The sequence below is a fragment of the Cotesia glomerata genome, linkage group LG3 (assembly GCF_020080835.1).
Source record: "Cotesia glomerata isolate CgM1 linkage group LG3, MPM_Cglom_v2.3, whole genome shotgun sequence".
Taxonomy (NCBI): domain Eukaryota; kingdom Metazoa; phylum Arthropoda; class Insecta; order Hymenoptera; family Braconidae; genus Cotesia; species Cotesia glomerata.
Window position 1 is genome coordinate 4,567,406 of NC_058160.1, and position 17,090 is coordinate 4,584,495.

At 31.4% G+C, this 17,090-nt stretch overlaps 1 protein-coding gene across 5 annotated transcripts in view; it reads right to left on the minus strand.

Annotated features, from left to right (window-relative positions):
* The window catches only part of LOC123260754 (small conductance calcium-activated potassium channel protein), a 230,617-nt gene that overhangs the window by 80,110 nt on the left and 133,417 nt on the right, over nucleotides 1-17,090 (minus strand). For all 5 annotated transcript variants that reach the window (XM_044722044.1, XM_044722045.1, XM_044722047.1 and 2 more), the window contains one exon: nucleotides 15,887-16,285. In XM_044722044.1, the coding sequence (XP_044577979.1) occupies nucleotides 15,887-16,285 (399 nt within the window). The remainder of the gene's footprint in view (nucleotides 1-15,886; nucleotides 16,286-17,090) is intronic.

Consider the following 17,090-nt stretch of genomic DNA (forward strand, 5'->3'; position numbering starts at 1 on the left):
TTGATAGGATAAGAAAATTGAGAATTAAAAAAAATATATAAAAGGAGATTGGTTTTCGAAAATTGAGTTTTCAATAGATGTGGATGTTCGAGAGTCCTTTGAATAGACAGAAGCTATTATAACCACTTTGAGAGTCACATTCGCGTGTATACATGTATTTATATTCGAACGTTCTACATTTCTTGAGGGAAAACAGATTTCAAAAATTTAAAAAGGCTTGACTAAATATTGATTTTTATTTCATTGAATTTTAACAAGTGCAACTGAATTCTTATTTTTTACAAAAATAATCGATGATAATTAATTATTTTTTCTAAATTATTAATATAGGGGAGCCTGGGGCACGACGGCCCCCTTAAGCCGATTTTTTTTTGTGGCTTTTAACCATCAAATTTATTCATTTTCCATCTATTTCGAACGAATCAGTCGAAATTTCGCAAAAAATAGAAAAAAAATTTTTTTTTCTGGGGCACGACAGCCCCCTACCCAAAAAATCATATAAAAAAAATTTTTTTCTTACTAAAGCTATTACCATCAAAATTTAGAGATTTTCCTCCCAGAAAACGGCGTCGAGGGAAAACCACGATTCTTACGAGTCTTGAGTATCACCGAGAACTCGCAGAAAAAAAAATCAAGATGAAGCAAAAAAAAAAAGACTTTAATAAAACAAAAAAAAAAAAAATAAAACAAAATCAAAAAATTTGAAAAAAAAACATTTAAAATATAAAAATGATGATTGCCATTGTCTTTATTGCTATGGACTTTCCTCAGAGTCCTCAGAGTCATGGATTCAATGTAAAAATTGTAATAAATGGTCTTATGATTTTTGCGCGGGTATTGGCGAAGATTATTCTGACGAATATGTCTGTGATCATTACGAATAATCGTATATTCATTAAAATATCTCGATGTGATTTCCTAATCATCGAACATTTATATTTCATGCTTTATTCAAAGTTTAATTTTTGTTAATGTCTTAAAAAATTATTATAAATTTCATTTTTAAGCTGTTAATTAGTTTTAAATAGATAATAGTTAAAAATATAATTAATTTCTTCTATTGCACTCAGAGGTTTTGAACCCACGTACAAGAAAAAATATAGATGTTATTTAGCAATGAATTGGTTACATTAGTTTACATTGATTGAAATCACAGGTTGAGTTTTCAGGTTGAGCTTTTAAAATACGTAATATCTTGAACCAGACCTTTTTTTTATATTTTTGTCAAGTCAAAATTAGAAATATGAATTGCGTAAAATAAGACATCCTTGGAGGAATTCAAATAAATTTTTGAGATTAGGTTTCTGTCTGGTGCAGAGGATACCGTGATCAATAATTAATAAAAATTTTTACCTAATTTATGAGAGGGGCCATTATGCCAGGGACTGTCGTGTACCAATCTCCCCTGTATGACTCAATTAAATCAGTTCAATTAAATTTTTTCTGATTCATTTCACCACAAATTTATTACAATTTAAAAAAAAAAAAAATTTTTTTTCGTTACAATTTTTTTTTCGAGTAGTCCATTATGCCCCACATATCACATATTGGCCCAAAATATCATAAAAACATCACAGAGGCCGTAACTTGAGGGAAATTAAAAAAAAAATTTTTCCCTAATTTTTGAGAGGGGCCGTCGTGCCCCAGGTTCCCCTACTGTTTTTTAGAAATTTTTTTACTTTAATAGAAAATTAATTTTCAAAATTTTTTTTGTTAATGAAAAATTTGATCATTTCAAGCTTCAATTTGAAGCTTATTCTTTTTCCTCATTTTCTTCCCTTGTAACAAAATTTTCCAACCTCAACTCGATAAAGAACATTTTTTTTAGAATTTACTCATTAATTTTTTTTCTTGACAATTTTCTGTTTTATGATTCAAATTTTCCAGTTAATTATCATTTTTAATTCTTTAAACTTTACAAAATTTGTAATTTATTTTTAATTTCTCATTCTTCAATCCATTTTATAAATTTAATAAAAAATTGAAATACTTTTAATTATTTCTTTTCCAAAATTTGTCGACATTTTTTAAATCAATCTGCGACTTCAAATTAAAAAAATTTTTTCATTCATATAAAATTTAAATATCACAAAAAATTCTCCTCATAAAAATTGAAATTGTATTAAAATTAGTTAGCTGATGTTTGTATCATAAAACAATTAATTATCGAACAATAACAGCCAAAAAAAATATGAAATTAATTATAAATAATAAAATTAGGTTAATTGACTAGTTAATAAATACAAAAGACGTTGATGAATTGGTAAATTATCACGTTGGACAAACGTAAAATTAATAACCAAAGTGCACTCACGTCAACGAGGCATATGTCAACGACGACTACTCTAACTAAATTTCACTCTCTGTTCGCTGTTCTCTCTATTCTATTTTCTCCTCTCTTCTCTCTTCTCACTTGAGCGCTTTATTAATACGCAGATGTTGTTTCTCTCAACTATCCGCTTTCTGTCTCTCTTATTTCCCAGTTTGCAGACACTTACTAACTCATTCCCCATAGACTCTTCGCTCTTACTCTCTTCCCAGCAAAAGCACGAGCAGGAGGAATAGTTTCAAGCTGTTACACTATGACAATAGCTCCCAGGAAACTCCTCTGTCCAAGGAACAGTTAAAATTTAGGTAGATATAAACCAACTTCTTTCAAGGACTCTTACTATTTAAAAGTATCGGCATCTTTTTTTATTACTCTTAACAGCGCTTCCGTTTAATTTCTTCAATATTAAGTATATATAAACTCATTTAATGTAGCTTTCGGGGTAAACTTTTTCCCGAGTATGTCTATATACTATATACTTAACATTATGTTATATTATATTGTAGAAAAATTGCTAAATTTACGAGGAAATTTCAGATGAAAAATATCTCGGTAAGAAAACAAAAGTTTCGATTAAAAAAAGTACACCTCTACTTTGAAAAGAAAAAAAAAGGAGGGCTTTAAATTGGATTCGCTAACGACCGAAAACTTTTTTTATCAAGATTTATCGCCGGGTTTTGATTGGTACTTAAAGCTGGATATACATGTATATCCTTCAATTATATTCAAGCAAGGGGTTTTTAAATATTAATTGCCTTGTTAATATTTTACCTGAAGAAAACTGGGGTGATGACGAGAACAATGTAAATCAGTTACAATGCCTAAATTCATAATTGTATTATATTAATTTCACTATTATGGTATTACTTGAGTGCTTAATTATTCTTTCGGTGAGCAATTGTTTAAATTTTGATGAATTAAGGTAATTTTGGATTATAAAACTTGACTGACATTTAAAAGATGACAATTTTTTTGTCTTATTTAATATAAATAATAGCCGTTTTTTTTTTATTATAAGATAATTATGGAATTTTGAAAAATATTGTAGTGACATTAAGTTTATTTTTCATTTCAGTCAGCAAACATTTGGAATAGCAATTCTTAGAATTTGCTTAAAGTTATATTTAATTTAAAAAATTACCAAATGCTGGAGAATTTTTTTTATAATATTGTAATATTTTTTTATGAAAAAAAATTTCGGTCCACAATATTTCAACCCATGAGAATAAATTTTATAATTTTTTTTTTAGTCACATTTTTTTTCTTAATTTTCATCAAAAATATAATAGTTCGAGAAAAAAATATCTCTCTAGAATGTTAATTTTTTGATGTAAAATTTTTTAAAAATCCAATTTACAAAATTATAAAATTCACATTTTTTTTTCGTTATTTTTTTATCTTAACTATTTTAATTTTACACGTAAAATAAAACAGCTTATTAAAAACTATACTAAAAATTAGTCGAGTTATTGTTATTATTATTATTTTTATAAAATTAAAAGCTTTAAAACTGATACAAAAGTTTATTTTTAAAAATATTTACGATTATTGCAAGTCCTTTGTGAAATTGAATAATAAAAAATAAATAAATAGTTTAAAAATGCTCATTTTGCCAAAAAGGTAACTGCGAAACTAAACAATTACCAAAAATTTAACAAAGCGAAAATAATTTTATAAAAATCACGAAAAAATTTTTTATCAATAGTTTGATATCGAAATCGACTAGAAAAATAATGAGATTTTTCAAGAAACAACATAAAAAAATGAATTGAAACGACAAGTCATCCACCTGTCATAAGAAATTCATCCAACCCTTAGACATAAATTTGAATTTAGTATGAACACGTAAAGGAAACTTTATCCACGATTTAATCTCCATAATGTCAGAATGATATCATCATGAATTCTCAAATCATAAGATAAGATTGTCTATTACTATGCAAAGCTTAATTTTCATGAGCTCAAAATCAGTGTTGATATTCAGATAAACCAATCGCTAATTTTCCAATAGCGAGTCATGTGGATTTGGACAAAAAGTGAGCACTTGGCAATGGCCTTGTAACAATAGATTGATTGTAACAAGTCAGCAATGTTAGTAAATGCTCAGGGTAGAATAATCCCGTCAAGTGGACAAAAGAGAAGTATGCAGTGAGGAGTCGCGGAAGAAAGTTGTTGACCGCCTTTGTTTAGTTGAGGACGCTCTCGCAAGTGGTGCTCAAGTCTCTAGTTTCTATTCCGAAGTGTGCATTGAACGTAGAGAAACAAGTGTTTCCCTTCTAACAGTGCCTAGACGATCTTTGGTCTGCTGTTTGCTGAAGCATATCGTTGACCACCACCAAACATTCTGATCAGAGCCTGTTGATTACCCAATCAACGTCAAGGATGTAAACAATGGAGGACGCCTTAATTTACCGAGCTCTCGAATTTACTTTGAAATAATTCAATTTTGACCGAACATACTTCGTGTTTGCCGATAATACATTACAAATTTTGTATGCAACATGCTGCCCACTATATCCTACATGATCCACCACATTCATTACATCCCATCGCATAAATACTCTCCACATGCTGGACATGACACTAATAAACATCCCGACAGTGATTTTACGCAATAAAGCCTTTTGGCCGCTTTGTGAAATTGTGGATCCAAAGTAGTTTATTGCATTACAGGTTATGCGGTCACCTAACCGAAATTCCATTGAATTACTTGCATTCTCCGCGTATGTTCAGCATGTATGTAAACATACCCACATTTACCTTAAAATCGTATTAACGCATGTTAACGGTCTATATTGTCTTTGTTACCGGGCGCACGGATCAAACCACGGCTTCAATACACAAGTATCCTACTACTGATGCTGACACTGATATTGATACTAATCAACCGCACAATCAATATGACCCTCATATCTTCAAGAGCCTCCATCTCTGGATACAAGATGCATGTACCTCTGAAGGAATAGTCTCTCAACTGGATCAGCCTTCTACACACCTCACACTATGTATCGATTACTGCTGACACGGGGCTTACCAGGTTTAATTATGCTGAGAGTTTTATGGTAATGATTGATATTTGGAACCTTTGAAGGTTTCTGCACCATGCTCAAAATTTTCAATTATTGATATGTGATGGACCATGGTGATTGACAATATTAATGAGAATATAACTAATGTTGCTTCATTTTTATTTAGTGCTGAAGTGAATGCCAGAAGACTGTCGAGGGAGTATGAGTTTTGATCTTTGGCAAAGGTCTTTTCTAAGTTTGGTTATTTAACTTCTTTATAACTCATAAGGGACGTAGGAGATGTTTTAAGAATGATTGATGATATACATGTATATACTCGAAAAAAATGCGATGTGAAAATCGTGTTACAAAAACTGTACCACTGGTGATGCCAACTGAGGTGATTCTAAAGTTACACCACATAGTGATGCGAAATCTGTATCTAATGATTTTTTAAATGGAACTTATTTGACGGCTGCTATACTCTCACCGAGATTATAATAGACACACGGAAAAAAAAAATTTGTTAAAATGACTATCCAACGTATCTTTAAATGATGTTACCTTAAAATAACAATCCGGATTTCTGATTTAAGGATTCATTTGTTTGATTTAAGCATACAGAGAATAGCTCTTATAAATATATGTAGTTTCGTCAAAACAAGCAACTGTTTTGTTAATATGAGGATCTGTATTAGGGTGCGTCAAAATTTAATCTCTAAAAGCAACCTTTTAAAATTGGAATTTTGAGTTCCACTTTTAGCAGGAGTTAGGTTTGGGCATTTCCTGGAATACTTTGATGAGTCAGGATTTATTTGATGCTCACATAATTGTCTAACAGGAGTTTTGTTGAAGCAATTTTTCTGGAATTTAAAAATTTCAAAATTTGGCCAAACGAAACTCCTGTTAAAAAATTCTGTGAATATCAAATAAATTGTGACACACCAAAATATATCAGGAAATACCCAAATACAGCTTCTGTTAAAAGTAAAACTCAAAATTTCAATTTTAAAAGGTTGCTTTCGAAGATTAAATTTTGACGCACCCTAATCTGTATAGTTAACTAAATGTAACGCTAAAATGATGATACGGATCGTCATTTTGATGATCCGCTGTATAGCTGAATTGGCTATACAGCGTATCTCTAAAAAAATTGACTATACAGCGTATAATCAGAATAATGATACGTATCATTATTCGATATTTTTTTCTCCGTGCAGTAAATACGCGTACATAAGAAATTTTGAATGGTATTTCTACTGAATTTTCTTTTAATTTTCAATGCACATAGGTTACATATTTATCTTTATTTTGATCATTTCTTGGACTGAAAAGTACAGTTGGTTTGAACATACGCTAAAAAGTGATGTGAAATTCACACCACAGTGGTACAATTTTTGTATTACCTGTGATTCTAAAATTAAACCACTTTTGAAATGCAATTTTAGCATCAGTAGTGGTGAAATTTTTGAATCAATATTTTTTTCGGTGCAGTAGTTGTCAAAAGGCATGACGTTGAGATTGATGTTCATTTTTTTGAAGATTTTGGTGGAAATTTAGCTTTTTGAACTTAGAATTCTGCAATATTTGTTGGGAAACAGTGTAGATTTTTTTTGCGAAACAATTCAAAATTTTTCTAACTCATATTTTCGACTTTTTTAATTGTGAGATTGATAACAACTTTACTGGAATCTCCTTAACATATCACAATCCAGAATAAATTTACAATAATTTCACCGAGAAAGCAAGTCAACTTTGCAAATGACGTCTTTATCTGCTCAATTACGGTTAATATCAAGAAGCAAAGGCTGGATCCTTTCAAAGCCATATGTCTCTAGATCTATAATTTCTCTTTATAACCAGCATAATTTCTCTAAAGACTAAGTTATCTTTGATTATAACCTACTTCAATATTTATTCATAGAAATTTCAGAGGTTCAATTGCAGTCAAGATTCACTTGTTCAACATCTACGAAGAACATGATTGCAATTAGTCACTTGTAGATATAAGAGCTTGTTTCTTTGTTTAAATCGATGCTAATTAAGCTTTAAAATAATTATTTTACGCAAGACTTCATTCATTACACTAATTTGATTTCATTAATCCACATTTGATTTGTGAATGTCCTTTTTGTCAGCGTACTAATGAAAATATGACAAATACTTTGTTAGATCTGACTAAAAGCAGCGAGGGTTAATTGTTTTTGTTTCACTTTAATGAGAATAATTTCTCGTGAATACTCGTAATTACTTTGAAAACTTTGATAAGGAAAATCTTATCTCGAAATGAGGTGTTCTAATGCAGCACCTTATGAAACAATATCAACAAGATACAGACAGACTGTAAGGTATTTCAACAAGATTCGTCGGATTTGTGACCTGTATTCCCAAATCTAAGGGTATATCCGCTCTAATGCCAAGGAACAATACCAGTCTTAACTATAGAGGCCGGACAATAGACACATTTACTCCAAGCTCTGGTCTACCCTAAAACCGTTAATAATCTAATAGTCTCAAGTGGTTACAAATTGGCTTCGATATATCGAAACTTGGGCCAGAAATAATCGTATAATTATCGTACTCTAGACAGTAAACAATGGACAATTGATTGATTTTATCTCAGGTTGAGATTCATTAAATGAAAACTGGGAACTAATGATTAAATCATTTGAATTCGTTTCAAATAAATATCAAAGGAGGATTTTGGTGAGAAAATATTACTTATGCCCAACAGAGTTTAATTAGTAGGTTGGTGTAAATGAAGAGGGATAAAGTGGTGATGATTAAATTTTCTGGGTGTTGAGTTATCAGAAATTGGATATGATGCATGAAATTTAACCAAAGCAGAGGCTGTAGCTAGTATTACTTTACAGAGAAAACTTAATAGTGTTGTCTAGGGTACTAAATTTTTAGTTCTAAACATATTAAAGGGTAGTATAATGTTCGAATTGAAATAGTTAGTTTTATAATTTAATGATTAGAACTATAAATATTTAATGAAAATTTCGAAGAGAAAGTATAGTGATATTCACCCCTATGAGAAAAAAAAAATATATGTCGAAATACATAAAAAATATATTAAAAAACTATAAAAAATATATATTATTATTATTATTATTATTATGAATTTTACTTGTATACCGATTTATGGTTTTTACAAGGCTAATTGTCTCAGCATCTCCGCATGTAGTCTCTTTTTCAACTCTTTATTATCAATATATGCTCCGCTCTATATTATCAACACAATCTTTCAACTCTTTTATTATCAACATATTCTCCACTCTTTTTTTTTTTTTTTTATAATCAACAACATGTTCTCCACTTTTTATAATCAACATATAATTTCGCACATAACTTTATTCTCAATGCGGCTGTGGACCGACTTGTGCTTTCTGTACTGTATTCACCCTATTCCTCACCCCTTTCTATCGGTGTTGGAATAGTGGCGATGGGGAAACCACAGAGAAAACCCATGCCAGTACAGTTTGGCTACCGGAGCGATCCCCGACGGTTGGTGTTGGAACTATTCGAACAACCGTCGGGGCTCGAACCCTCGCCTCACGACATGATGCACGAACGAACTAACGGGATAATGACAGTCCGCTCGGCCATCATACCGCATATAAATATATATAAGTTATGAATAGTGAATATATTTTTAATAACTAACTTTTGGCCGATTTTCATATATATTTTAAATATATTTTTTTATATTTTTAGCTATGTATTTTGTATTTATTTTAAGATATATCTTAAATATATCTTAAATATATCTAAAATATATATAGAATATATATGAAAATCGGCCAAAAGTTAGATATTAAAAATATATTTAGTATTCATAACTTATATATATTTATATATTTTTTATAGATTTTTAATGTATTTAAAATATATTTTTTACATTTTTCGACATATATTTTTTTACAAGGGGACATGATGTGGATGGGAATGATTAATGTTAATTTAAGAATGATAAGAGCTATATTTCAATAAAATTTGCTAATTTTTGTATATAAATAGAGAAGTCTGTGGTGTTATTTCTGAAATAAAAAGCATTTTTTCACTCGTTTAAAGAGCTTAACATGGGTTTTTAGTTTAATATAAAAATTATAATAAATTAATTTTTTATTTTCTTATATGACCTGATAAAACTTTAGATATATTATATATAACCATCTAAGAAAATTTTTTACGCCAAGACGTCATCTTTTTTGTTTTTTACAATCTTTTTGTTCCTCCTTTTTCCATCAGTTATTAAAGATAGTAAAATTTTATTTCCTCTACGTAAAATTAAAAAATTTATCATCACGAAAATTCCAGAAAATAAAAGTCTATCTCCACATTCCTTTTTCAATCCTTTCCTACCAATATCCTGTTAGGTGAATGTGGAACGCTTCACGTAATAATTACCGTAACTCCTATTCTTTCCCGCTTCACAGCATTATTTATATTTATAAAAATGCTTACCGTAAGATGGACAGTGTGGCTTAATGTATATAGAATAAGCGAAAGGAAATTTAGTATAGACCGGATAGCTCAAATAGTAGAGTAGCCGACATGTCTTCGGAAGGTTCTGGGTTCGAATCCCAGTCCGAGCTATCTAATAATTTTTTCTCGCATATTCTATAAACTCACATTAAGATGATCCTCTCCACATTTCTTTCTCAATCCTTTCCTACTAATATCCTGTTACGTGAATGTGGAACGCTTCACGTAATAATTACCGTAACTCCTATTCTTTTCCGCTTCACAACATTATTTATATTTATATAATTCCAGAAAAACTTACTTTTCTCGGTCATAAAAGAACTAGTATAAATTTTTATTAGAAAGATTTACTATTTTTCTGAAATGACCAGATTTTCGACTCTTAGATGTTACACGTATGATAAAACTCGTGACACAGCGATCGCAGTTATAACTTGCTGATAAAACACTTTTGTTAAATAAAACATGTTATTAACTTATATTATTAACTTAAATAAATTTCTAGAAAAAATTAAAAGTTATAGAATTATAATAAATGATCTATTTATTTTTATATATGGCTATACCAAAAATTTTTCTCACGGATATAGGTTATCGAGGACTCTTATTCTAAAAGGACTCAATTCAACTAAAATAAAAAATTGTAAAATTTTTTTACACAGCTTTGAATTTTTATAATTTTGATAGTTCATTCAATATTAAAAATAGTGTCTTTTTTTTTACATTATCTTCTTTTAGTTGAGTTAAAACATTAATGCAGTAAGTGGATAATAATCTTGACTAATCAATTTTCTCTGGGTATTGCAGGATATATGCATGGAAATCTCAGGTTCTCCTTTTATTTCCGGAGGAAATTGATTATCATTGATGATAGGGCGAGTAATGATCATTTAATTAAAAAAACAATTTATACCGATGCAATACACTGTTAACAATCTATGGGTTAATTTGTAAAGTGAATGATTTTAATTGATTAAATCCTTCTAAAGTGAAATTTACTCTAAGAAAGATTATATTTGCATTATTAATAAAAATAAAAAAAAAACAATCCACGGAGTAAACTCTATTCCTTTTTTGATTGAATAAAAATAAAACAATAATTATTACTCGTTCAAAAATTCCGAAATTGATATGTATAGATTTTAAAACTTAACACAACTTTTTTCCTTAAGTTGATATAACAAATAAATTTGAATATTTTAAAAAATCGCATCAATATTTTTTAAAATTTCTACAACTAGCGTTTATTGATAAATTCTCTCTTTAATAATTTAATTGTTGAGAAGTCCTAAAAATTGTCGTAGGTCAGTTAATTTCACTAACATTAAAGTCATTAATTTTATTTAATTAAACGTAGTAATAATAATGATTTGTTATTTTTGACTTTTTACGTTAAGAATTTTTGAAAAAAAACTTTAAAACAAAATAATCTTTGTAAAAATTTAATTTTTAAAATTTTTACAAATTTTTAAAGTCAAATTTTTCGAAAAATATAACTAATATTGGTTAGTTAATAATTTAGCTTATTTAACTTGTTTCAGCTAAATAAAAATTCATACACGGAAAATATTATATTACAACCCAAGACCAGAAAGTTCGATTCCCAGGCGTATGGGATATGATGGCCGACGCGTAGCCGAGGCCATCATATCACATACGTCAGGGTATCCAACATTCTGGTCATGGGTTGTATACTATTTTTTTTGCTCTCCAGCCGAAAGTACGCAACCCCGTGGAAGGCGTTTTGCAAAACCGAGGCGAAGCCGAGGTTTTGCCGGGCGTGAGGGGGGCGTCTCCCGACTTTTGCGGCTGTGTTACAGGTCTACTCATAACATCTCTACTCACAGCTATCAACGACATCTGCACTCAATTCCATTTTTATTCGAAATCATATTCATTCAGTCACAACTTTATTCAATCAAATCTTTACTCTGATTCAACTATACTCAATATTACTTGCTTCCAGGTAGAACTTTAATCAATTACAACCTTACTCAAATTCGACAGTAGTCAATTACAACTTTGCTCAGTTTCAATTGTATTCATTTTCAAGTCTATTCACTGAATTTTTAACTCAGTTACACCTCTATTCACAAAAAATTTATTCACTTACATTTGTAATCATTTACAACTGTACTCAAGTTCATCTATACTCACGAATTTTTACATTATCAATCAACCATATAAATTTGTGAGTAGAGATGAACGTGAGTACAGTTGTAAATGATTACAAATGTAAGTGAATAAATTCTTTGTGAATAGAGATAACAGTTAAAAACAGTGAATAGACTGAAAATGAATACAATTGAAACTGAGCAAAGTTGTAATTGACTACTGTCGAATTTGAGTGTTGTAACTGATTAAAGTTCTACCTGAAAGCTAGTAATATTGATGAATCAGAGTAAAGATTTGATTGAATAAAGTTGTGACTGAATGAATACGATTTCGAATAAAAATGTAACTGATTGCAGATGTCGTTGATAGCTGTGAGTAGAGATTTTATGAGTAGACCTGTAACACAGCCACTTTTGCAAAGCCGAGGCTTTGCTGGTCGGGGCGGGTATAAAAAAAAAAAAAGTAAAAGTTAATAAATTGAAAAAAATGTTTTTTTAAACTTTACTAACAAATTCTCTGATTAAGAGTGATATCATGCACAGAATTTGTCACAAATATTTAAACTCATTCTAATTACAGAATTTATTTTTTTAAGTTGATTAAAAATTAGTTTTTAATTAGTAATCGACGGCTAAGAAAGATTGAAATTAAATTATTACAAGTTTGTAGAGTACATGGATCGTTTTATAAATATTGCTCTACTAACTATCAAAATATAAAAAAAAAGCAAATAAGATTCACACAACTATTAAGTAGCCCAATAGATGATCACGTACCAGTATATGATCACTCCATGTATTTGTATATCTATATTCATAAATATAGGTATACAAATACATGGAGTGATCATATACTGGTACATGATCATCTATTGGGGCTTTTACCTTATGTTTTATTTTTTAAACTTTTTATATAAATTATTTGTGCAGTATTATTATTAAATAGTTCATTAACAATGATCTAGTTAAAAATTTTTTTTTGCCCTCCGGGCGGAAAGTGGCAACTTTCGTCCCGCTGCGCTAAACTAAGTTGCCGCTTTCCGCCTTCGTCGGACAAAAAAATAGTATACACTCCTCGGGAAGTAAATAAGAAAGCCTCAGATCACATGTTTGTTGACCTCGGCTTCGCCTCGGCCAACAATTACATGTGATCTGAGACATTTCTTACTTTACTTCCCTAGGTGTGTAATATACTATTTTATTTTTTTGACATTTTTTGGTTAGTTTATGCGCTGACATGTTACATACAGACGATGTTGTGACTGTTATATATACAGTTGAAACTCGCTGTATAGGCCGGTCGCGCCACGAAAATACGAAAGAAAGCGAGGTTCTGTGCTGCCGAGCCAGAAAATATGCGTAGCGCGCATGCGTTAGAGCAGGCCATAAAAGTTGCTCTTCCTGGAGTAAATTGCTGCCAGGAAGAGCGTACTTTCGGCTAGGATAGCAAGAAAAAAAAATTTCGTTCTGGTAACCTAACTGTAGAGTTACCACAACTATACACAGTTTATGTTCGTTGTAGAGTTACAGTAACAAAATGTTATTTAGTTCTGATAACTCAATGTTGTTGAGCTCTTAGAGCTCTGCGGGATTGTTCTCAGAGCCAAACGGTACAGTTGGGAGCGCTCTACGTTGCGCAGTAGTGGAGTGCGCTGACATATTTCATAATCTTCTAAAATGACAAATAGAATTATTTTGTTACTCATCCATATTATTAAAAATATATGAGGACAATTAAGTTTCCAGTTTATTTATTTAAGGAAATAGGTTTTTTTTTGTCAAATTGAATTTCGTTAGAACAGTTTTGTATTTATGGTTTTTCAAGGTTCATTTGCAGTGACTGTTGATTTAATTTATTAGTTGTATATATTGTGATAAGTAATAAGTTATCGGAATACATTAAAAAGACCCTATTTAACAAAAAATAGAATTTGTTTTCGGTTATTTATCTTTTCTTGTGCATATGCGGTAGTGATTTTATGTCCAATATTTATTGATATAATTAAGAAAATAAGATAATTTTGTGACGACCATATTTTTATTTTACAAATAATTTTTATTTGTAATATAAGTTCTATTATTATTTTATTTCTATTATAATACTATTCTTATTTGTCATATACAATTATTGTTGGCAATATAAATTCGTTCTGTTGCATTTATTTATTAAATTATCAATGCTAAATCGTAAAAAAAATTATTAGACTGCTAAAAATTTGTTATAGTCTCAGAACGATCCTGTAGAGTTGTGAGGGGTAAATAAAATTTAGCTCTCAGAGCTCAACGATGTAGAGTTGCAGGAGCCAAACGGTATTGTTACCATAAGAATACGTTAACCAACTGGATCTTTTTACAACTAACTAACTACTGTAGAGTTCCGATAGCAAAATTTTTTTCTCCATGTATAATCTAAAAATTCTTTACTCAATTTTTTTTTTATTAAAATTGAGATTCACTTTGGAATCAGTCTGCAGAAAAAAAAAATCTTTAGATTCATATCTGTACTCAGGGTGATAGAAATAAATATTTTTTTCAAATTTTTTACAGTATAGGGAAGAACCTTGAACAGGTTTTGGACACCTTAGAGCAATTTTTTTACACTTTGAGATTCAATGATTGTGCAGAAAATTGTAATGTTAAAATAATATTGTTAATAGTATATTACACACCTAGGGAAGTAAAGTAAGAAATGTCTCAGATCACATGTAATTGTCGGCCGAGGCGAAGCCGAGGTTGACAAACATGTGATCTGAGGCTTTCTTATTTACTTCCCGTGGAGTGTATACTATTTTTTTGTTCGACGAAGGCAGAAAGCGGCACTTTCGTTTAGCGCAGCGGGCCGAAAGTTGACGCTTTCTGCCCGTCGAGCAAAAAAAAATTTTTTCTTTATACCTCGGTCGAAAGTATGCATCTTTTTCACCTATTTCGAGGCAGAAAGTTAAAGATTCGTGCATTGATTAAGCTACACATTCGCCTTCTATAACAGCGGGAGCAAGTGCTTTCGCTACCGCAACTGACATTAGTCATTTGTTACTAACTATGTTTTGTTTACGCTGATCATTTACGATTGATGGTACAATACAACTTGGTTATATTTCTTTCTTTCTTCTACTTACATGAAATATTTCATATATAGATAGAGATATCGATAAAAATATAACTGTCGTAAGAGTAGATCATCCGATGTAACTTATAACCAGTTTGTATTGCACTGAGATTCAGTTTGACAGTGATGTGTGTAAAATGGATCAACTTTATTTAATTAATGAATTATTTAGAAAAATGTACGCAGTAACAACAATTTAGTTTGATTTTTATTAATTATTGTTAATTTTCAGATAATATGCTCGTTTTTTCTATTTTAAACCGAGAATAATCTTTATTATGTTTGTTGAATTCAAGAAATTTCAGTTTTATTGATTTTACATTAATTTTTTTTTATTTGATGCCTGCTCCCGCCCCTCCCCCCGACCAGCAGCACTCGCTTCGCTCGTGCCGCAAATGTCGGGGGCAGGCATCAATTTTTTTTCGAAAAAGTACATGAAATATTTTACGTACTTTCGACCGGCTATAAAGAAAAATAGTATACACTACACGGGCAGAAGTTTGAGAGCTCTGAACTGCGCGCCGTGATGCCCTCGGCTACGCCTCGGGCATCATGGCGCGCAGTGGAGAAATCTCAAACTTTCTGCCCTAATAGTGTAATATACTATTAAACGCTTACATTTATACAAACAAAATTTATGATGCTATTACATTTATAAATTATTTATACCATAATTTGGACCTCAAATGTGTCCACAAACGGTACTTCTATCTTACTAGTTCGTTGTATTGACAAAAAATTGAATCAAGAAAATTATTGTTCGTATCGCAAAACATTATTTTGCGAAAAAATTGACCTTCAAAACAAAAATAAGAGAGTAATAAAAAATAAATCTTACCTTAGTGTAAACTCCAGCGCTGGACAGCTCGTTCTCAATAACCATGACGATGATGCCAAACATCCCCATCACGAGGGCGTAATCACTGATCCGTTTACGCTTCTCAAACAGTGCCTTCCGCCTGCCGAGTCTGTAGCCTACGTTAGGTTTGTGTTTCGAACAAGGACCGATACTGCCGGAGGGCGCACCTTTCATCGGACCACCGCCGAGACCACGCTCATCCATAAAACGAGGGTACTCAGAGTGCACCCCGACCAAGGCAATACCGGCATCATCGCCTCCTGCTAGGACTCCACCACCGCTCCCGCAACCACTTCCTCCGCTACCTGGTGCTCCTCCGGCACCGCTGCTGCTTCTCATCGCCCCCGGGATCGAAAGAGTCGATACTGGTTTCCGCAGCTGAAAAATAAATCATAAATAAATAAAGCATAATCCTCACTTTGTGACTTTAATGCTTTTTTTTTTGTTTATGATTTTTATTTGGACTAAGCTGACTAAAAACTGTCAAAAAAACACTTTTTTCGGTTTTCTTTCGTTCACGATATCTCTCGAACGAAGAATATATGGCGAGGCTTTCGCCTACCTCCGAAGAGGCCGTTTCCTGAGCTCAAAAGAGCTATACACGCACGTATATTTGTCCTACCCTCACCATAACGAAAACACAGCCAAGGTCGCGGACAAAAAAAAACCGCTGCTCCCTTGTGTTTATACACATTCATTGAACAGCTGCAAGAGTTGCGTACAATTGTAAGTGTGTGCAACTCTCATCAACTCCTCTGGCAATTCATTCACTGTGGGCACATCGAGATGTACCCACAGAATATGAGCAGTATCCAGCGGGGAGGCGGAGTCGATAGATGACCATGTTGTTTGTGTAATGTGTTGTGTGTAAAATATGATTTTATGTGTAAGTGTTTGCGTGTGTGGGGTGCCCAGGCACTTGTGTTGTTTGTGGTCATTTTCCCTAACTTATTCTACGGCAGTCATCCAAAGCTTTATACTGTCCTCACAATTGTGTGGAGCATATCGCTTGTGCCTAGGCGCTCCGACTCTACCTAGGTGGATGTCTGTTGAGTCTCGTCCCTAGTCGCGTTTTCGTTAGTTAGTTGGGTTTGGAGTTTGCAGCACATTACTACTTTAATATCTCTCAAACGAATCAACCGATTTTGACCGGATTAGCGACGATCGGCGTGGTTTTTCAAGC